The sequence below is a fragment of the Polistes canadensis genome, unplaced genomic scaffold, assembly GCF_001313835.1.
Source record: "Polistes canadensis isolate GaletaPanama2010 unplaced genomic scaffold, ASM131383v1 scaffold_339, whole genome shotgun sequence".
NCBI lineage: Eukaryota > Metazoa > Arthropoda > Insecta > Hymenoptera > Vespidae > Polistes > Polistes canadensis.
This window is the reverse complement of record NW_014569886.1, coordinates 85,996-109,981: the sequence shown is the minus strand read 5'-3', so window position 1 is coordinate 109,981 and position 23,986 is coordinate 85,996. Positions and strand designations below refer to the sequence as shown.

At 28.1% G+C, this 23,986-nt stretch overlaps 4 protein-coding genes across 5 annotated transcripts in view; all 4 read left to right on the top strand.

The window, feature by feature from the left end:
* Positions 1-779: 779 nt before the first annotated feature.
* Positions 780-5,467, top strand: LOC106791757 (zinc finger protein 184-like). The gene is made up of 3 exons (XM_014757652.1): positions 780-1,098; positions 1,469-1,852; positions 2,023-5,467. Exons 1-3 carry the CDS (start codon positions 958-960, stop codon positions 3,616-3,618), a joined length of 2,121 nt encoding a protein of 706 aa, XP_014613138.1. The 5' UTR covers positions 780-957; the 3' UTR covers positions 3,619-5,467.
* Positions 5,468-6,817: 1,350 nt separating this feature from the next.
* On the top strand, positions 6,818-9,025 carry LOC106791766. Its single transcript, XM_014757664.1, has 2 exons — positions 6,818-7,002; positions 7,153-9,025. The coding sequence occupies exons 1-2, from the start codon at positions 6,948-6,950 to the stop codon at positions 8,976-8,978; spliced, it is 1,881 nt and encodes a 626-aa protein (XP_014613150.1). The 5' UTR covers positions 6,818-6,947; the 3' UTR covers positions 8,979-9,025.
* Positions 9,026-9,696: 671 nt separating this feature from the next.
* Positions 9,697-10,973, top strand: LOC106791767 (small VCP/p97-interacting protein). The gene is made up of 3 exons (XM_014757665.1): positions 9,697-9,935; positions 10,208-10,375; positions 10,514-10,973. The coding sequence occupies exons 1-3, from the start codon at positions 9,870-9,872 to the stop codon at positions 10,526-10,528; spliced, it is 249 nt and encodes an 82-aa protein (XP_014613151.1). The 5' UTR covers positions 9,697-9,869; the 3' UTR covers positions 10,529-10,973.
* Positions 10,974-12,085: 1,112 nt separating this feature from the next.
* Positions 12,086-23,986, top strand: part of LOC106791756 (IQ motif and SEC7 domain-containing protein 1) — a 73,534-nt gene continuing 61,633 nt past the window's right edge. Inside the window, exons 1-2 of one of the 2 annotated variants that reach the window (XM_014757646.1) lie at positions 12,088-12,414; positions 12,542-13,040. In XM_014757646.1, coding sequence (XP_014613132.1) covers positions 12,778-13,040 — 263 coding nt within the window. In that variant the 5' untranslated portion in view covers positions 12,088-12,414; positions 12,542-12,777. Of the gene's footprint in view, positions 13,041-23,986 lie in introns of both variants that reach the window. The other variant, XM_014757651.1, reaches the window with a different exon arrangement.

Here is a 23,986-nt window from a genome sequence, read left to right as displayed (position 1 = left end):
CATGTTCGACGATCAGAGCTGAAATAATAATCGCGTTTAATATATATATAATATTTAATTTTTATTAGCTGAAATTTAACTTTTAAAATTTATAATTTTTCGTGAAAAATTCATAATTAATTATTTTAATGTAAATTACTCTTATACATTTTAATATTTAGGAATCTCTTATATATACATATATGATTAAAATAAATCTTTACCTGGCTCTAATATATCCTTTCCAAATTTGAGATTAGAGGAATAATCAGCGACATAACTTTGATATAAGTTTCTTGCTTTCTCATCCTTTTCTTTGTCTAATTCAAAATTGCTCATTCCGAAAAGAGAACCCATTTTTCGACTAATTTGTGCTAGTAATACTAAGCCTAAAAAACATATATATATATATATATATATATATAGTAAAAGTAATAAACCTAATTGTATAAAAATATTATAAATATATAAATTAATTCGACATAGAGTTATATTATTATGAATTTGAATAAGTTAATTCATGTTTATCGAAATGAATAACAAAATATAATTTATATATTTTGATAATGTTTTATTTATATAATAGATAGTTTTTCTAAGTAAATAATATTCAATAACAATATGATCGATAGAAAATAGTTACTATATTAATAATCATAATTTCTAATTGTAAATAAAATGATGGTATCATTAGTATGAAATTTACAATTAGATTGTAAATGAAATAACAATTGAAGCTTGGAGATTGAATTGTTTGAATTTTTGGCGGGTTAATGAATAATTGTTAAGAGAGCGCAGTCTACAAATGGCTACCGATACAACCAACGATACGAAGCAGTCTTATTTTCTCTATGATAATTTACGATACTGAAAGTGCCGAAGGAAAACGGTGATTGATGTTTCGAACGCGTTTAATCGCAATTAAAACTTTTCGCAATTTTCTAATAATTGCGATAACTCGTTTCCCGCGGGAAAGCAATGTCTGGATATCGGAAAGTTAATTACTACGAGCTGTGCAGATTGTGTACCAGCAGCGAAGGCAATAAAATGAACATATTTCGCGATGAAGGTCGCAGGCGACAACTTCAAACAAAAATTCAAACATGTTTACCCATTCAGGTGAGGAAACATGCTTTTGACATGAAATGGACTTGTTCTTCGCGGTATCAAAATTGCTCTGTTTTTAGACTACAGCAAGCAATGATAGAAATTATAAATTACTGTAACATTCCGTCCACTGCTAGAAAAAAAAAAAATAATAATAATAATAATAAATAAAATATGAATATACATATACATACATATATATATATATATATAAATAAATAAATAAATAAATACAATAAAGAAGTTTATAAGAAATTCTTAAGTATGCCTAAATTCAAATGAAAATTCTCTCTGTAAATTCAACTTAATGAATTTACGTATAGAGAAGCATATAAGGTTTTTCAATATATTAAGACAATTCCATATTCGTGTGAACTTCAAGGTTTTAGAAGAGGATTCGTTACCTAAAATCGTCTGCCACGAGTGTGTCAGGAAGTTGGAAAATTTCATTGAGTTCCGAGAAACAGTTGTTAGTGCAGAGGGTATGCTGGAGTCATATTTTACTTCGCTCCGCTATTCTGAGGATTTTTTAAAAGAAGGTAAAGTGTATGTCAAAAACATTGAGAAGGAAAGATCTTCCACTCCTGATGCTGAAGGTTTAAAGTCAGAGGAGAAAATATTAGGAAATGCAGGAAATCAAGTTCTAACTGATGAACAACATGGACAACATCAACAACCCGTTGTCGTTAGCAATATCAATGCATCAAATATACAAATCATCAGCGGTGTCCAAGCTAGGGTACAACAATATAAATGTGCCATGCAGGTTTGTTTCTAATGTAATAATTAAATAATTTTAATTAAATTTCTTGCTTATGTATGTTTTGTATATCGTAGATATTTCTAATGTGTTTATATATACCTATATATTGTTATTACTAGATTAATTAATGTACTTTAGAATTTCTAAAAATAATTGCTTTTCATTTTACTTAGATGCAATCAAATGGTGATATGTCAGCTGCAGTTGTAGAAGCTACAGCAGAAACTCATTACAGTTGTCAACAACAAACATCTCAACATGTATCGCCTCAAAGATCTAATGAAACACAAAATGAAATAAGTGAACAGGCAACTCAATCGCCTCAAATCCAAACTACAAACCAAATACAAAATCATAATCAAGTGGTACAACAAGGACAATCTCAAAGACAAATTTCACAACAATTAACTCAATCTACTCAAATAACACAACAAAATCAGACTCAGCTTAATCATCATCAACAAGAACAGTCACAGATAACTCAGCAGATACACCATTTGCAGAGACAACAAAGACTTCAACAAATAGATAAACAACAAGTGCAAATAGCTACACCGCAAGAATTTATTGTGAAACAAGAGTCTTCGCCACAAGTTCAACAAAATAATAATATTATACTTAAAGCAGATACAGAGGTCGAACAGAATCAACAAATAATACAAAAAGTTACAGATATCCAAAAAGATGAGAACGCATCTCCTTGCCAAAATTATACGACAGTACAGGCTGCTCCAGAGGTATTTTTAAGTTTAGGATTTAAAGAAACATCTTTACCCAATCAATCAGTTCAAGATGAAGGAAAAGATTTTAAAGACTTTACTAAAAGTGAAGATGTTATGTCCCGCACTTCCATTGGACAAATATCAGAATTTCTTAGAATCAGATCAGGCACTGAACAGGCACCTTTAATTACTGTTAATCCTCAAGCTATATCACAATCTAATAGGAGTAGTCTATGCCGTAGTTGTGGTAAAAATTTTTCATCCGTAAGTTCATTGAATAGTCATACTTGTACACTGATGAGCGAAGGATCTGATGCAATAGTGAAAGAAGAAACTTTACAAGTTAATGGGAACTCTTTTAATTGTGATATTTGTGCAAAGCCTTTCAAAAGAAAAGAACACTTATTTCAACATCGAAAACTACATACTGGCGAACGTCCGTATGTATGCACAACATGTGCTAAAGCTTTTAGCCGTAAGGAACATTTAGTTAGACATTCTGTATCACATACAGGTGAAAAAATGCATGAATGTGAATTGTGCGGCAAAAGCTTTTCACGCAAGGACAATCTTCACAAACATCGTAAAACCCATGGTGTAGCAGGTCCTTATATTTGTGAAACTTGTGGAAAATCTTTCATGGTGAAACATTATTATGTGATGCATTTAACAATGCACGCATCAAATATTACAGATGGTAGCTGTCAAGATCCTTTGCCATATAAATGTGACATGTGTCACAAAGCATTTGCCGTTAAACAGTACCTTACTGCACACAAATATAGACATAGAAAGAATAATAATAATTCTGCACAGAACACTTTAAATAGGCACCAGCAACAACAATCGCAACAATCTAATAATACTGTCAACAGCATTAATGTTGCGGGGAATAATGTTGCTACGTCAGGAAATATTAATGACAATAATGGCCAGTCAAGTAATGGGCCTACAGTGGAAATACAAAACGTTGTTGAAAGAAGTGAACAGACTAATGGTTCATTTAATAATAGTCAATATCATAATAATATACAAGAATTTCAATGAGATAAGGGGAAGCGTGTCTATTATGTTCTCTTGCCAAATGGTAACAATCATAAGATTGTAGTTGTATAGGCAAAAGAAATTTTATGACGCGCTAGAATATTTTTGTTAGTTTATTTTGTTCTCGATTGTAAATGTTTTGTACTTTGATATGAGAAATCATAACTAAGAAAATATTATTTTTAAAGTAAGTTAAGGCTTTGACTCAAACGATGTCTTTATAAAATTGGCAAAACAAAAGTCCAAGTTTTAACTAGGCTCCTATTCATTTGTAAGTAAAAAAAGTAGACATTATAAGAGCTTTCTGTACGTACGTAAGTAACGTGTATATATACACATATATTCTTTAAGCAAATTATTATTTATGAAGAATATATATAATACTTATAAATAATGTGTTAAACAAAACACATAAATGGATACAGGTGTACAGTTAAATTAAAAATAAGAAACATTAAATAATATTTAAAATGATCAAAAACATATGATGGTCATGAGGTTGTTTCAACACCTAATTTGGATTACATTTATTACCGTATTCAAACTTTGATAACAATTTAACAAAAATAAAATATACGTTTAATATCATTTATAATTATACAAGAAAAATTGCACGCGATAATATATATTAAATTAACAACTAATGTATACTGAATATAAATGTGCCAATAATGCCAATAAAAAGGATCAAACTTTTAAAAAATCAATAATAATACAAATATAAAAAGATACTACTCTATTTTATTTATATAAAAAATATTAGACTAATTATCAGTTGTTGAATAGATAATGTATCAAAATACTCGTAGACTCATATTTTCTTTCGTAACGATAAAGAAAGAGAGAGAGATCAAGTTATTAATAATTTTATATATAAACCTATAGAAATTTTATTTTGGATTCCAATTCATAATACGCCTCGCATATATTACACGTCAATTATCAGAATCACCATAAAGCAGCCCTATTCGAATCAGTGATTGTAACAATCCATGACAGTTAGAGGAAGATATGTTTATATGCAAATTTAGAGAGTATTGAACGAGAAAAATAAGACCAAAGAAATTTATACATATATAAAATAGAGATAAATAATGTTTTATTAGTAAAATAGAAATGAGAGAGCAGGGCACAGAATTAAAATACCATTGAAATTCCCTGTATTAATAATTTCTTGTTAAGAGATATTGATTGTCATTTCACATGTGTGTGTGTGACAATATTGTCTCATATAGATTCTATACGATACGCGTGTACGTAGAGACATTATGTTAATCTTTCATTTTCACAATATATTGCGTGCAAGTGAAAATGTAAGGGTAAGAGCACAAATTATAATAATGAGTATGTGTAAGGTTTCATAACAACAATAACGACAAAAAGGAAAAGAAAGGAAAAAAGAAGGATGAATGAACAACGCATGTGTGTGTGATTATAAAATTTTAGTAAAGATTTAATCTGCTACTGACCAAAAGAAAAAAAAAGAAAATAAATAGTAATCATGTATTTTTATCCTTTAGGTTACATTTAGTGAACAACAAAATTAGCTCATTAATCAAACCAGTTATTTTTATTTATATATATTAAAGTAGCCTTGCATTTGTTATAATCATGAAATAAAGAGGTGAAGGCAACCCTTCATAAAACTGTAGAATAAAGAGTTTACTACAGTTTATAATTATATAAGAACACTATATTTCAAAATTATAGGATTCTGTGTATACACAAATTGTCACAACACTTATTTCGCCATATTTTCTTTATACTAGACTTTATACTTGTAAAATAATAAAGCACATAGTGTGCATACTATCTGTGCAGTTTCAATTTTTCTTGTGCTGAATATGTTGATAACCTTGATTTATCAAACATCATTATTTACTATGCAAGTTTATATAAAAATATAATAAGTTTTTGGTTTGTAACTTTTCTCTTTGTATATTATCAATATTTTTATTTATTACGAACAAATAATTTCAAGTGCATTTAAAAGCGTATTTTAAATCTTCTATAGTACAAAGAATTCATTTTCACTTAATACCAAATTGTACAGAATAGATATGTGTATATGTGGTGTCAGCTATTATAAACCAAAGACTGAAATTTGCCATTATTTTATTAGTAGTATAAAGCAAACGTTTCAATCAATACGTCAATATGTTGTTTTCATCAATGAAACATACATTTTTAATAGCAAGATAAAAGTTGTATTTTTTTTTATAAATTCTTTGAACATTGTATACTTGAATAATTTATACATTTAAAAAATGAATATCATCAAGTTTAAACCTTTATCTTTCTTGGTAAGAAAATTTATTGGTCGCTCTTATTCTTTATAAATGAATTTATTACTTAATAATAACAAATATTACAATATACAAATGTATTGTGCTTAGTTGGTGATCAATAATATTCAATGTTTATTCTCTATTATTAATATATTTGTAAGTATTCAAATATATTATTTCAAAGAGGAAATTTAATGGTTGAAAGAATTTTTTCTCCAAATCATTTTGTTATGACATTTCAAAGTTATCAATGTTTCTTTAAATAAAATCCTATATTTTTAAATAAATAAATAATCGAAATGATATAGTCATAAAGATCATTTTAATTCGTTTTTTCATGCTTTTCAAGAATATTGCAAAAAAATTATATATACCATTGAGCTGCATATAAAAAGCAGTACTATTTTTTCCTTTTATTGTTTTTAAATATTATTTACAAGAAAAACGCTGGCTAGTAATAATGTAAACACCCTGTATATTTGGATAATACTTTATGATGTTTCTATTATATATATATATATACAACATAAAATATATATTGTGAAATATATTCCATAAAAAATAAAATGCAAATTATTTGAGTATAAAATAAATTTATGAATAATTAATTAACTGTGTGACTATGACATCGTTTTCGATTGATTTACTATATCGCTCGTTATTTAATATAATTAAACAAATTCGGATTATGATTCTCTTTTATAATGCATACCACTTTTAAAGATTTTATTCATATATGTAAAAGAATAAAGATATTCTACAAATGTATATAAATCATATATGCACTTCACGTAAATATTTATATACGCGTGTATACAATATAACATGCAACTAACCAATGAGATCAGTTAAACCTAAGTCATTGTTAGTGCATTTGTCTCATCGCAAGATAGCGCTCAAGTATGCTACCGCCATATTTTTTTTTTCGAATTAATTCGACGTGCTTGTGTTTAACTGTCCTTACGACAATTTATTGAATTCAAATTAAATTTTATATACGACGCTGCGAATAATCTAGTGTTATTTTATTTTATATGTTTAAGAATGGCTTTACGTCGTCGTCGAGGCAATAATTTCACTCATTCTTTAAACCATTTTCGTAAGTCGTTATATATATTTTAAATTATAATTATAAATATTTTAGATAAACATATGCATTTTAACTTCTACTAAGAACACTTAACGAATGTCTAATATAGATTAGATGATTATTATTTTATTATGTTAATTAGTAAATTCACCATTTCAGAATCACTAAGTCCAAAACCAGTAGTTGGAAAAAAATGTGACAATAATTTATCCAAAGGTAAGAGTAATACAAAAAATGAATTTGCAATAGAAAACGATATGGAAGATCATTCATTAACATCTCCAAATAATATGAAATTTGGCAACATATTGTACGCGTTGGATGGCAAATTAAATCCGACAGAAGCTGAGTTAACGAAACAAGAAATCTATAGACGTCTTTCTGACAAGTATACTGCTTCACCGCAGAAGTTTACTGAAAAATTAATAACCATTATCGAAGAGTCTATTATAAACAATACTATTAATGCCAGCAATAATTCTCTTGTTAATTTTGATAAAATAAGTAAAGAATTGAACAAAATGTGTAATATAGAAAATGAATCTATGCCAGAAAAATTGCTTTCTACTACGATAAATGTATCACCAAGTAGAGAAGTATCGACAAATTTTAGTTCTTTTAATTCAACTACGAACAATGAGGATTTAATAAATCTGGATTCTCCTGAAACAGAGACACCAGAATTAATTAACTCTAGGAAAAAAGTTTATCGTAAAACACCGATAAGTATTTTTAAAACACAAAAAAACAAGCTACGTGATGTATCTCCTGAACCATCTCTCTTGAACCCTAGAAAAAAAGTTTATCGTAAAACACCGATAAGTATTTTTAAAAGACAAGAAAACAAGCTACATGATGTATCTCCTGAACCATCTAATTCTGCTGACTCATCATTTGAGTATTTAGAAGCTCAATGTAAAAGACTATTCCCTAATGAAAGAAAGAATTTGTTATCTATACCTCCAGTAAAAGATAATAATTTGTTAAATATGGATCGTGTATTTTCTATTTGCGAAAAACAGATGGCTTCATTGGACAGTACAGACGATTTAAAGATTAAAAAGAAAAAAAGAAGTTCAATTCTAAAGTCAGAACCAAAAAGTGAGGATTCGGATAGTTCTTACATATATTCAATACCAGGAAATTCTATTTGCAATGACAAAGATAGAAATGAAAAAGTAACAAAAGTAACTAATAAAAAACGCAAAAATGATTCGGATTCTGAATACTTGAATAACACTGATGATTTTAGTAAAACACTTTTGTCAGAAATAGTCAAAAAAAGACGTAGATGTTTCGACACGGCAAAAAAAATGATGGAAATTAATTCAGCATGTAATATAATCGAAGAACAAAAAAAAACAAAATCTAAGAGTAAATCAATATTAAATGTTAATTCTAATAAACCATCTGATAATAGTTCTCAGTTTATGAAAATGTTAATGTCGTGTGAAGATTATCATAATTATTTGGACAATCAGTTAACAGTGTTAGATGCATCTTCTTTAAACTCTACGTTTAATTCAACTCTAACCATACCAGATGAAAAGAAAGATATTAATATTAATGTAATTCCAAGTAAGAAGAATGTATCTTCATTATCCAGTTCTATGTCTTATAATGAAAATTATGAAAAAGTTTTAGCAAGATGGAATATTTGTGAAAACAGTAAAAAGAAACTCGAAACAGTGGAGAACAATATTAATAATGAATCTAAGTTTTTTACGACATCTGGTAAATTGTTTACGAATGGAAGACGAAAGCGAAAAATGTATTTTTCAGATTTAAGTACTTTGAAAAAACAATCATCATCACCGAAAACCGTGATCAATCATAATTCTAATTATAATACTAATTGTAAGTTATTGCCAGGGTTTAAGTATAAAGTTGAATCTAGAAAGTCTAGTAGAAGACTGTCTTCAAGAAAATTATCTAAACTCAATGCCACACCTAATAAAAATAAAGAGAATGAAAAAGAGAATTAATATACAATAATTAGATTTAAAAGTACCTGATAAAAATCTATATTTGTTAATTTATTTTTTTTTCAATAAACTTGTTTGTCGGTTCGTCAAAAGATTTTATATATCGGAAACTATAACATAATTATATTTAAAAATTATACTTAATAACAAATATATAATTATAAAATATAAAGATAACAATGGCAGCATTTTTACAAACAACGAAATATGCATTCTAATAATTTTGATTGATTTTATGTATGATATTATAAAAAATAGTTTAATAAATATAATGTAAAAATTGTTATATTATAATAGTACTATGCAATAATATTAACAAGTATATTTGTTTTATAAGATATAGTATAATTAAATATATTTGTAAATAAAGATGACAATTATTATTTCAATTTAGTTTAAATATTCATATATATACTCGATGGTGCTTAAAATCCAAATAATTAATTAAATATAATCATTTAACAATAAGATAAAACACACTAGACTGTTCCAATTAAGTACTTTTAATAAATACGTACATATAAGATTTATTAATATATAATTTAGCGCGCATTTATTTTTATTAATTTTTACTATAATTATTCCAGGGTCATTTATATGGAATATTTTTTTAGAAATATTATATAGAATATTTTTTATTTATAAATTATAAATTTTAAAATGTTAAAAGTTACGATTTTCACTTTTTTTTTTTACAGTTTATTTAGTAATAATTTAGTATCTAGAATTTTTTGAGTTAAAACGCGCAACAAGTTGACAACCTGCTGAACAAGGTACTGTTGACAGTTGGACGCAATAGATCGAAATTTGTTTTTGTCCTTTTCTCTAATAAATATAAGTTTAAAAAAAGTTTGAATACTTTCTAATTAATAATTTATTTTCATCTACAATATGGGGAATTTGTGTGGATCTTGTTGCAAGGAATCATCATCGTATGAAGATTTAACACCTGATTTGGTATGTATATTAATTTCTAAGGTTATACGGGTACTCTACATTTATTATATTATGTACATAATCACGGGTATGTACATTCGGCTATTAATATTCTTATTAATTAAATATATGTATCCCTTAGATGAATTTTAATTAAATTTTATACAATTTTACATTATAAAATATAAGTTGTTACTTCACATGAGAAAAATTTGTAAACAAATTTGATAGTCTTACAATGGATGCATCAAGATTTTTATTATGGTTCCTTCATACAAATTTAGTTTTTTTAGGAAACAAGACGACGGATGCAAATGGAAGCTGCAGAGAAAAGATTAGCGGAACAAGAACAACGAGGTATAAAAGATATTGAATCGGTTAGAAGGAAACAGAAACATGCGTTGGAAATTGCAAAACGGGAAGAAGAAGCTGGTAATATGAGTGGACAAAATAAACTAAAGGTATAGAGTATAATTAATCTAATGTGGAAAGCTTAAAATTTATTCTTCATGTATTAATATTTCTAACATAAGTTAGAAATTAAATTAATATAAATTATTTTTAATCAGATTTTAATGAAAATGATTTATTCATTACAGTGGCAAGTGAATTGAATGAAGAAAATGGATACATGAAAAAAGTGCACTTAATTAAAAAACGAATGATTTTATTTATATTACAATGCTTTGCATAAATATGCAGAAGTTACTAAGATATCAGTAAAATGTCTCATTGGCTATACGATTTATAATATTTAAAAACAAATATTAAAGCGTTTAGAATTTCTATTATTAAATAATATATTCTTTATTGAAATATAACATTTTTAATTGTCTTTATTTTGTACATTAGGTATGTTTGAGAAAACTTTCATTGCAAAACAAAGAAAATTTTTATTTATTTTAAAAGCATTTATAACAAATTGTATAATATTATATTCACTTAGATTATAGTTCATTTGTATCATTGTTAAAATTTTATTTTTTCTAGTATTTTTCAAAACAAGTATTTTATTTATAAGTCATATTATATATTCTTAATATATTACCGTTACACAAAGTTATTTATTTTTCTTTATAAATGTGTGGAAGAACATACAAAATTTTATTTCATTTTCTTCATTATAAGACTAATTCGAGCTTATTATTAAATATCAATACAACAACTAAATGTTACGTGTTAATCGTATCATAAATATGCACATTTTCAAAAATTATCCATGTGGTAGAGTCGACGAATATTAAATGTAAAATGATTTTTAGAACATGTATCAATCTGGAGAAAAAGAGACTAAACTTTTCGATTATTATTTTAAAATTAAATTCTATACTACTTGGGAACATAATAATTTTTCTAACACACAATAATTTATATTATTACGATGTTAAAGTATATATTTAAAATATATAGTATTAATATTGTAGCATAATCCTATTTAAAATATCTGTTATCTATTACGTTAGATTATACAGAGTATATTTTTTGTTATTAAACACACTCATACGATACGCATATAATCATTGATATAAATTTTTAAATAATATTACGTTATGTTTCCATATATATATCTATCAAATAGAAACTATTAATTGTTACGTTATATTAAATTGATTATCGATTGTTAAAAAACTATCCTAACTATTAGTTACGTAATAAATTATGTTCATTTAAATATTTGCGCATAATTTATTATAAGATACAAAATATCTTACATTAATAATAAAATATAAATTCGAGTTTCGAAATGATGCTTTAACTTAACGATAAATAATGATAAGTTAAAATAATTACGAACTCATTTGTTTCATTATAAATTTTCAATAATAATTCAAGGATAAATACACGTTTGTTAATTTTTAACAAGAACGGATATAAAAATTCAGTTAGAAACATAAGAATATCCAAAGAATAGAAAATAGAAAAGAGAGAGTAGAGTGGTAAAGTATGTCTTTTGTGCAAATTTGAATTTAAAAGGAAAAAAAGAAAAAGAAAAGAAACCGGTATTTGAACGTCCAAAAAATGGCGCGCAATTATTATCTATCTTTCTCTCTCCCCCCACCCTTTCGATCTTTATCTGAAGACGGCGCTGCAGTTTGGCGGCGCGAGAATCGCGAGAGCGCAAGCGCAGAATATAAGCAAGTAACTACTACGAACAGAAGAGTAAAGTAGTGGGGATACGCAGAAGGCGGTGCTTAGAGGGTGACTGGAGAACTGGAACGATACGGAATTCGGACCGGGACGTCGGACAAGGAGAGGCAAGGAGGAGAGTCGCAAGATGGCGAAACTGGGATGAAACGGTGCCGTATCGTGGGGGCGGTTAGTCGTCGATTTCTCACGGTAGACTGTGCATCCGTTATGTGCGTTATCACCGGCAACTTGACTTAACTCTCTACGCTCGATCGAGGTTTAGCGATCGAGATTTTCGATGCTGTACAAGTCGTATTATTTGATCGCGATAAAAGGCGCGAGGAAAAAAGAAGAAGAAGGAGAAGAAGAAGAAGTGTCGTATTCATCTTACTCTTCTTTCATTCTATTCTTCTTCTTCTTCTTCTTCTTATTGTTTTCTTCTTTCATTTCATTCTATCATTATTCTTTGGTGTTGTTTTTTTACTGTTGTTGGAAAAAAGAAGAAAAAGAAGAAGAAGAAGAAAGGGGTGAAGTCGGTCGCGCGGGAAGGTTGACTCTATTAAGTGATTTTATTCAAATAAAATAAACTAGAGAAGAAAAAAAAAAGAAAGTAAAAAGAAATTATAGGAAAAACATAGATAATTGGGGGGAAAGGGGGGAAACGTTTTGAAAGGGAAATTTCGCGTGTGTGCATTATTCCTGTGAAGAAGAATAAGAATAAGGTAAACAAAACGGTATGAGCGCGGTACTGAACAGTGTTGTTGGAGGTGGTGGAGGCGGTGGTGGAAGCAACGAATCGGCAACCGGTTTACTCGATCCCGACGTCGAAACCATCCTCGAGGAGAAAAATCAATTGATCAGCCGACAATATGCAGAAATCGAAAGACTTCAGAGAGAACTCAGAGAAGTCATCGGTGAACGTGATGCTCTCATCTGCGAGGTATCGAAATTCAAGTTCGAGCGCGAGATGACCGACCTCAAACGTCTTCACGATGATAGGTATGTGTCAGAATTTTATATATATATATATATATATTTGTTATTATCATTGTTATTCACTGTTTTTACATCTTTCACTTTTATATTTTATTTCATTACCATTTTCTTTTTATAGAAATTAACATTTCTATGTTATAGACAAAAATTAGAATCTTTCCTGTCATCTGTCTATTGTCTGTCTTTTTGGCTTGAATTAAGGATTGAGGTTGTTAATATCATTTTATTAAAACTTTAGTGGAAAATATATATGTAATTTTTACTTTATATATTTATGGAGATAATTTGTAATGAAAATTATTAGAAATTTAATAGAAAAATAAGGTAGTAAAATAAAAAAAATTGAGATAATAGGAAAGATTTGGAAATTCTTATATAGAAACTTTCTCCTATATACATAGAAAAGTTATAAATTAGTATTCTCAAATTCCCGACGGTTTTCATGTTCTACCTATGAAAGGAATATCGAGGTTAGGTTTTATTCGAAATTTCGTTCTGTATGACGTATGATTATATAGCTATAGCTGCACCTATGTCTATACCTATACCTGTATCTGTACCCGTACTCATCTTTATTACGATGAAAATATGTTATATGTAGTTAAGGATTTGAGTTTTCGTACAAAAGGAACGTATCTCAAAATTATATATATATATATTTATTTATTTTTTATAACTTTATATATGTTTACGTAGATAGAATGATAGAAAATTAAGTAGAATAATAGGATACCAAAATGTCGGCGAGTCACAGGAGTATTCGCGTTATCGCAAGTACTTGGGACACCCTGTATATTAATAATACATATATATATTTTTAGTTTGGATAAAAGAATCAGTTAATACGAAGAATCTCAACTTCTGTTATGTAAATATGAAGCGCGTTTGTTGTCATACAGAAGGTGGTATATAACACGCAGCCAAGCCATTCCCTCTTCTCCTTTTCCTCCTACTTTTCTTCACTTTTCGTTCTTTCGTTTAATCTTTGAACTGATCTCTCATACGGAGTAGCTTATCAGGGTTGTTATAATCGTGACATGTAGGATTCCCGAATAAGTAGAACTTGCATTTGACACTAACACTCCAAATATTGTCTATTGTCTCGAATTCGGTCAAATTTTTTCGATATATCGATCTTCTTATATATATAGAACGTATAGTATGAAAGTGGTGTGTTAATTTATTTTTGAAAAATATTTAGATAACATATAATTTTCATTAATTATGATTAAAATATTAACTAATTATTTATGGTCATCGAGAAATGACAATATTTTGTATTATTGCTTGATTTTTGTCTAGACAATTTAGGATACATACATGCTTTTTTTTTTAAAGAGATCATCACAAATAACTGTTGTGATTAAATAGCAAAGAAAATAGTAATTACTATACTTTTGGCCAGTAGAGTGTGTATACTCGTATAAATGTATGCGTGTACGAAGTGTTACTACGTAATACGACACTTTTAACTCTGATATCATGGCTAAGCAAAGATCACATATAAGCGTATTTATTTTTTTCTTTTTTATACGTATTTTTATTTACGAGATATACATACATGCATACATACACGCATACATACACGCGTATATCTTTACGTCTATGAGATACGCGTACGTAAAAATATATATATATGTTACACCGTCATTTTCAAAGAAATTGCAAAGATGCACAATTTACAGCATTGCATTCTCTGACATTTTTTGAAGTTTACATGCTAAATTTATAACTCGATATAGTATTCTAAGCGTAGACAAAAGAGTGTTCTTTAATTTAATATAAGTTTTATTAAAATCTATTCACTTTTAGTATAAAAAATATTTACCAAAACTTTTCAAAGAAATAGCAAAGTTGTACAATTTATAGCATTGCACAATCTCTGATATTTCTTTGAAAAGTTTGTGGGGGAGAGGGGTTGCGTATGGCTGTGTGTGTCTGTGCCCGAGAATGTATTATTTTCAACGTTGTTTAAATAGTAATTGAATATTCTATAGAATATCAAAGTATTATGTTCAATGCTTAGGAAAAATTAAGAATTCTTCTGTTTCCGACTTCATCGGAAGGTTCTTTGCATTGATGAGAATGCCGAGGAATTACTAGCAATGGCTTATTTCCAGCTATGACGGTAAACATATACACGAGACATACATTTTCTTACAATTTTATATACTTGCACGTATACGTACACATACAACCATACGTTTAAACAATACTGCACTCGCGATAAATATATAGATATAATTTTATCGTAAATAGAAATAACAAAATCGTAAGCTTTACTTTTTCAACGACGACGACGACGACGACTTTAATAATGTCGAATACATTATCAATCGTGACTAGTTTCCATCGATATATTTTATCGAATACAAATATAGATAAAATAGTAAAAAAAAAAAAATAAATGAACAGAAAAAAGGGAATATCGATCCCGGGATTCACGAGTGATGTCGGCCATAGTAAATTTGATAAGGAAAAGCAGAATTATCGAACGAAATGTTCTCTCTCTCTCTTTTTCTTTATATATATATGTACATTGGGATAGAAATCTTGTCAACATTTTCTTTTGATGAATCGATTTTCGAAAGAAGCCATTCCAAATTCGTACTAGAAGAATTTTCGATTTCCCGATGGGACAGTGAATCGAAAGCTTTCTTTCATCGACGCCCCCGCCATCATTTTTATTGTTCTCTTTTTTAAACAGAACGTTCCAGGTCTCCGATCGCATGCGAACTTGTATTATCGGGAATGACAATAAGTTAGAGTGAGATAGTAAATGTATATATTCATATATATGCGTATATTCTCTCACCCCCCCCCTCCCCCGCCTATAGTGTCAAAGTTATATCTTGCACTTTATTTAACGACCAACGTCGACAAATATAAAATACGAACGTTTACTACTTCTCACTTATTTATTTTTATTTTTCTTTTTCTTTTTTTTTCTTTTCTTTTTTGTTTTGTTCTTCCAAAGAAGAGACGAATAATATTTCGAATAATTTGATATCGTACGCGAAGCCGTCGATAAATGCGCGTTAAAATATCACACATTGATGATGATTCAGTATAAATTGAAAGTGTCGTTCAATTTATCACGTACGCGATAAATTTCTATGTCGGCGGTTTACATATTTCTGTTAATTCATTGGTTTTCTATATAGAAAATTACATGGTGTAATAGATTTATGTAGTGTAAAGTAGATTGAAGTAGAAAAAGAGAAAGAGAGAGAGAGAAAGAGAACTTTCTATTTTTTCTTTTTTTTTTTTATTAAACAATTTATTTGTACGTGTGTAGAATTTTTGGGGCTATCTAATAATAAATATAGTAACGCACTTTTGAAACACCCTATATATCTAAATATATATTTATATATATAAATAAGTATATTGTATTGCAACCACCTGGTTATATCGCATTATCACCATGGCAATTAGTAATTAGTGATACTACATATGCATTCTCGAGGGTCGTGATATAACCCATAGATATATTCAATGTTGTGGGAACTGCATTAACTCTTTCTTTCTATGCTCGACCATAACATAATAATAATAATAATAATACTTCTTCATTTTTCTTTTTTACTTCCTCATTTTAAAGATGAAGGAACGATATGCCAAGTTGTTCAAAGTTCTTTCGAAGTTACGTCCCACGTGAGTTTCAGCCTACGTTTGTCGATCGAGATATCGAAAAAATAAAGGGAGAGGAAAAAAAGGGACTGGTGGGAGTAGGAGGAGGGGGATAGATCAACGAACGTTTCTATTTGATGCTCGTTAAGAAATTACACCACGCATTTCTATTACGTGTTTTTTTTTTTTTCCGTTTGATCATCCTCTTCTACACTTTAATATTTGATTACCATCTAACGATCTAACGATTCATCTTACGTGAATCTTTTTAAAGGGAAATTTCTTTTTGACTTCCTTCTTGGAAATATTTAACACCCTTTCATGTAACCAACAATCTCATGTCAAAACCATTTATAGATATAGATTTACGTGTGGCCTTGAGAGAATGTTAGCCAGGACCATGATGCAGAGATTATAGCAATCTATCTCTCTTTCTCTCTCTTTTTCTCTCTTTGAAATAGGACCGGTTCAGAGATGATTCTGAATAAAAATTTGGATATATATATATATAACTATAGTATTTCTCTTAACTTAAATATTCAACTTCGTATATCATGGCAGAAAGACGAAGTATAGTTTGCGTGTCTACTTCGTCTAACAGTAATAAGATTTACTGTCTTATCTCACGATTATCATGATGTATCTTCAATAAAAAAAAACGATACTGACACGAATTCGTTGAATTTCTAACGGATGGAGAATTAAATCGAAAAAGCGAAAGTGTGAAATTGATTTTTTTCATCTTCATATCATTCAGGATTCAATTAATAACTATTCACACAAGATAAATTTATCTTCGTTAAGTTAAAGTCACAATTATAATGTATCCTCAATTAAGATGAAATAAATTCGAATATGTATAAATATTAAATCTTATCCATTTGATTATAATATTAAAGTTACAATCATATTTACATATTCATGTATTTAAAATCATTTGATATATCGATATTGTTTTCAATATTACGTTCTAAAAAAAAACGCTAGACTTTCGTTCATTATATTTTGCTATAGTGATTTATTATCACTGTACTGTTATTATTAAATAATATATTAACATGTGTTAGATTTTTCTTTTTTTATTCGCGCTATACATATATAATACTTCGCGATGAGAACACAGAACGGAAATAAACGATATCTCTTATATGTCGAGGGATCTGAACCATATTAGAAAAGAAGGTTACATTTTCTATACAAGGAACAGAATTTTCGATCGAATTCTCACCATTTTTTGCTTTTTTAAAGGGTCATGTTACTACTTACTAACAGGGCTGTATTTAGGTTTGGGTTTTTCTTTCTCTCTTCAAATCCTTAGGTACAAAATATCGATGAGATTTTATAAAAAAAAAAACTAATTTAAAAATAATACGTTTATATTTTTATTGCAAATTAAAGTAGAGATATTTTTGTAATCATTTATTTGATTAACATACATTAAGTTATATAAAAATAAATCAATTTTAATTGGAAAAATATAAACGAGGGTGGGTTGAAAAGTTTTAAGCCTATTCTTTTCAAAAAAAATTATTGTTTTTTTTTTTTTTTTGTGATTCTATCGGGGATATACTGGGTTGATTTTGTATATTATTTTGTTTGTTTGTAAAGAGTTAGGTTAGTGTCCTAGGTTGCTACCTAATGCATCTCGATGTAAATGCGGCCCTGTTTACTACACACTACTTTCGATTACGACATTGCACGTAAGAAGTAAGCAGGCAGGTACTTACTACACTTCGTCGAGGTCGACCGGTCATGCCAAATATATTCATACGTGCCATAATTGACTCTCTTCTGATTGGTTACTCCGAGAGAAATTTGACATACATTCGATGATTGTTGTCTTCTTGACATCAGTCCTCTTAAACAGATTTTCAATATTTTCTCCTTTCTCGTTTGAACTTATTTTATTAAAGATTACAAAAATGTTTTAAGCTTTTTTGATCTCATAAATTCGATTAATAATTATAATAAATATATTAAAAAAATGTAATATTATATAAAATAATATGAAATCAATCACAAGAAGCATGTCCTGACGATTCAAAAATCACACATTGGTGTCGTTAAACTTTGAATATTAAATGAAAAAAAAGAAAAAGAGAAAAGAAATTTAGCAATGTTAAACCACCAACTCTGATAATTGATTCGAATTAAGTTCCTTAACTTGGAGATAATAGTTTTTATCGATTTTAATCAGTACAGATATATATTTGATTGACCGAGAAATAACGAATTTATTTATTCAAGGTTATCGGAGAATTTTGATTAAGTTTAACCTAAGAGGGATGCGACCCACATCTTTATTTCTTCTTTTTCTTTTTCTTTTAAATAAACATTTATAATTAACGTTTTCTCGGAACGCATATGAAAATTGTTTCGTTTTTTATTCATTGTCAGAGTTAAAGTTAGTAAATTACACATAGAAACGTGCTACAAAAGAATATACCTAAGAACTATTGCACTCCGACACCATAAGATGTATCCTATTACACATACGTCTAGGATCGTGCGTACACTTAACTGTTATTTACACGTAGAACATGATGCATAAGATAGATAAACTGGGCCGCATTTATACTCTTAGAAAAATCTAAAAAAAGTCAAATCGTTATGAGAAGACACCTTAAAATAACACAATTTGTTTCAGTGTTAAGTTAATTGCAAGCAAATCTATTAAATGATATTCAAAATATGTGGATAGGATTGAAAAGTTTTGATTCCCAAATATAAAAACCAAAAAATAGGTCTCGTTTTGGCAAATATGTTGGATTTTTTGTCTTCTTTTTAACCATTGTTCTTTACGAGAAGACGAGAAAAAGTCTTACAATAAATTGTTAAATAATGCAACGTGAGTAAAGTGAGGGCCTCGGTTTTGCGGTTAATACATCGCATAGTAAATGCGTGCGTCCCTGTAGATAAATATAACTCATTCTTATACCAGTTCGACTTGGATATATCGTAAATACGTGGAATTTTATTCTATCATATTATCTCGTTTATCTTTTACAGATCGTTGATAGGAATATATATTATAAAGGGTGGCGCTAAAAGTTTCTAATAATAAAGAATTTTAAAAATTCGGTTATTATTACTATATACTTATGGAGATTGTTTCTTTCCTTTTCTTTTTTGCTTTAATCAAATTATTAAGATTAAAAAGTTCAGGAATTGATTTTAATTTATCGTATATTCACTTAACGTTAACAACATTTTTTTTTTCTATCTTAGAGACACCAAATTTTTCAATTCATCCGTGTGTTTTAATTATTATACATATAAAATGAATTGAATACTTTTCAAATGTCAATTTAAATGTTAGAAATGACATAATTATTTAATATTAAAATCATATTTTTCTATGTAATTTAATTTTATTCATCGAATTTACATCTTGTAATTTCACTTAGTTAGAAGCATTGCGTTTTAATCCTTGATCGGTTTTCAGGTGAGCAAATAGTAGACATCATTGAACGTCCTGGTCGTATACATAATTTGTCTTTTTTTTTTTTTTACATACGTCAGCTGTTTTACCAAGGTCGTGGACGGACAGAAAGCGTTCTATTTTCGTTTTTTTTGTTCACAAAAAGATTGCTATTATTAACATCTCTTTCTTCCCTTCTATATAGGCTTTACACGTATGCACATGCATACATACAAAAAAATGTACGTAAATAGAAAATATTAAAAAAGATTCGAAGTGCAACAAAGTCTTAAGCAACAAAGGAAAAAGAAAAAACTTTAACTAAAAGAAATCTTGATATAAAATAATGAATATTTAGACTCATCTCGATAACTTTTGGCTTATTTTGACGTAGGATATAAAAATATATTTGTTTAAAAATAAAATATATATAAATAATAAATAAGAAATAAGACAAATTATTTAGACATTTTGTTGTGTTTTGTTTAAATTTGGACCTGACATCATTGGTAAAAAGAAATATAAAAAAGAGACATTATATATATAATAAATATTTAAATTATATATTATATATATATATATATATAATGAAATACAAAAATGAAAAAGAAATAAAGAAATTAGAAATTAGCTTGGCGTGAGAGATATTTGCACTTGGTGTTAGCAATGGCAACCACCAACATCTGGCAATCTCTCCTTTCGCTCCCATATAAACAGAAGGAAAAAGAGAAAAAGAATGAGGCAATAGTGTCGTTTGAATCAATTTTTCTTGAATAAGTTTGTAGACGCGATAGGAGAAATGTGTTTCCTTTATTCATTTTTAGTCATTTTCAACGATACGGTATTTGGCGACCTTACCAATTTCAATCGATGCTTTCGTTCGTGGCAAGTTTCCAAAAGTTCGACAAAATTGAGCGGATAAATTGAAGATAGCAAGGTCACAGAGAGAATGAAAGACATCAAAAGGAAGGAAGGAGTAAGGGAAAATGTGTTTTTCAAATTTTTTTATTTACGTGTATATTTTTCGAATATAAACATTTATTCCTAGTATGGATTTTTTGGTCAAATTTGGTCATTTGAATGAATTTAGTTCGTTGACGATATTCGATAGTTTTCCATAAGGAAAGAAATCCACATAGCAAAGCAGTGGTAATTCGTTAAAACGGGGCCACGTGGTCAAAAAGAGATTTATGTTTCCACGAAATAAATCGAGTATGCTGTCCTATATAGTTTTAGTATGGTGTTACAGTATACATCTGGTAGAAACGTGTTTTCCTATACAAAGGCGTGCATAGTGTTTTTATAAAATACGATTTTTAACTTATTGTCAGTTAAATTAAAAGAATAACAACAACAACAAATCTATCATTATAATAAAGTAAAAAAATATTTGTTAACACGTAAACAAGCACAGATATATAAAAAGCACAAATTAATAAATTATATTTAATAAGAGACAAATTTGTTCAAACGATTGTTAAAATATATTTAATTATATAGAAATAATTCGAAGTAAATTATTCTTCGATAATTAGAAAATAATATCAATCTTACGCAGTCAAAAGTCAAGATCATCATATGCATAATATAATATGTAAGAGTTCATGGTACAAAGTTCACACGTCTCGAGTTAAAAAGATTTAATTTTCTTCGTCTGGCAACGGGGCGTAATAGTGAAGATAAATTATTGGCTTGATAAATCATCGTTCGATTTTGCGATGATTTCATCTGGATAAACATTATTAGATAATATTTAATGAACATTAAATTTTAATATCAAATTTATATACCCCAGTTTATAAGAGAGTATAGTATAATATAATATTATTTATTTATTTATTAACAGAAATACAATATAATAATCCAAATGTTTAAGAATTAATAAATACAAAAAATAACACACACACATATATATATATAGCTAAAATTAGGCTCATCATACTTATACTAATTCTCTATTATAGCGGACCTAATTTGTAGTTAAAAATAAAATAATACAAATTCCAACATTATGTATTAGTCAAGCTAAGAATATAGTGAAATAGGGTCACTTTTAAATAGCATCACTATAATATAATATTGTATTTTGTTGGTTAAATTTGTACAACAACAATGCATAGATATTTCTCTTTCCCCTTTTTATATATATATATATGTTTTTTGTTCTTCTTTTTATGATACATTTCAAGATTGTACAAAGTACATATATATAGTATATATTCCTTCGTGTGTTCTTACTTTACACTGTAAAAATAGATCATTTCCCGATGGACCACTGCAAAGAGGACTTTGGATCAGTAATAGCAACTCTTTTCTTTCTCACTCTCTTTATTTCTTTCTTTCTTTATTTTCTTATTATTCACTGTTAACTACAGGAATAGCAGGGAGCTTTTCAGTAACCACAAATGACAAAACATCGATCCTAGTATATCTTTTTTCTAGCCCATTGTATTCGAAAAACCGAGGAACCTTTTTTACGCTTTCTAATATTACTCTGTTAATATTATTTACAAATAATATCCTCTTCGATAGATCTTAATTCTATTTAAACTAAAACTAGTTCAAATGATCAATTTAAATGATTTAGAAATTTTATTACCATTTTTTTTGCGACACTTTTTATCGATTTTAAAGTTATACCATATTGCGTTAGATTAATTTCATTATTTAATATACTTAAACAAATGTAATATTTTATTTAGAATTTTTCTAAATTGTAAAATATTAAACGTAATTTCGTATAAAAGTTAATATGGGATATAAGTTTAAATGTTTGACAAATTATTTAATATATCAATTATATTTTAAACTAATATTTGTTGTTTAATCATTCTGCAAAATTATTCTTATCAAATATTTCGTAGGATAAATAATTGTTTTGAAAAATCGTTTAGAAAGTTAGGACTCGTTTAAGAATTTTGGCAAGATAGCCATTTTGTAGATTCTTACATTTTCATTTATTGCTAAGTTGAGAGACCCTGCTATAATTGACATCTTTCCTTAGTGTTTCTGCAGAAGCTTTTTTTCAAGGGATAAGAATCGTATCTGTTTCTTTTCTTTTACTTTTTTTTTTTATCGTCTCATCTTTCTTGCAGTAGAGACAACACATTTAGCTTGTTCATTTAAAATCTGATTATTCGTTTATGGATTATCCGATTTAAGGATTAGTCCTATACCTTTTAACGAATGGTATTGACTACAAAAAAATAATAGAAAAAAAGAAATAATTATCTATGACATTCGTCAATTCCAATATTTTTCCTATTTCTCATGTGTACTTTTTGTTTTCATTTTAATAGTGTTTTCATAACTATATACTAAACTGTATACTAAAAATACGAATAGAAACTTATATTAAATGAATACTTTAGAATAGAAAATAAATATAAAATGATGTGATCAAGTAGGGGCATTTAAATTTATTTTAGTTTACTACGTAGAAAATCCATCAGTAGTAGTTTAGTTAGCCCTTTGCAAGGGTTTGATGTTTCTCGTCGTACTACTACAGTTTTATACTCTGGAAGTGGTCCTGTTGTCTAGTTCTAAAGTTAGATCGGAGACCCCATGGACAACAAGCAGAGGGCTTAAAAGCGAAAGGCTGTGAGTCTTTTTCCGATCTCTTTTCTCTCTCAATATCTTCTTTTTCTTCTTGTTCTTGTTCTTCCTCTTCATTCGTCGACTCGTTGGACGAACAAAAAATCAAAGAAAATACTTATGAGGAGGACTCGTGCCGGGTTCGTTCGATGTTATCGTACGTGCACGCGTGCATAGATGCTGCACATGCACGTGCATCCTGTTCAACATGTTCACGATGAGTTCTCCTCTATTATTATTTGATAATTAATATAATAATATTTCAAATAAATTGTTTTGCTGTAAGTAAAAAAAAAAAAAA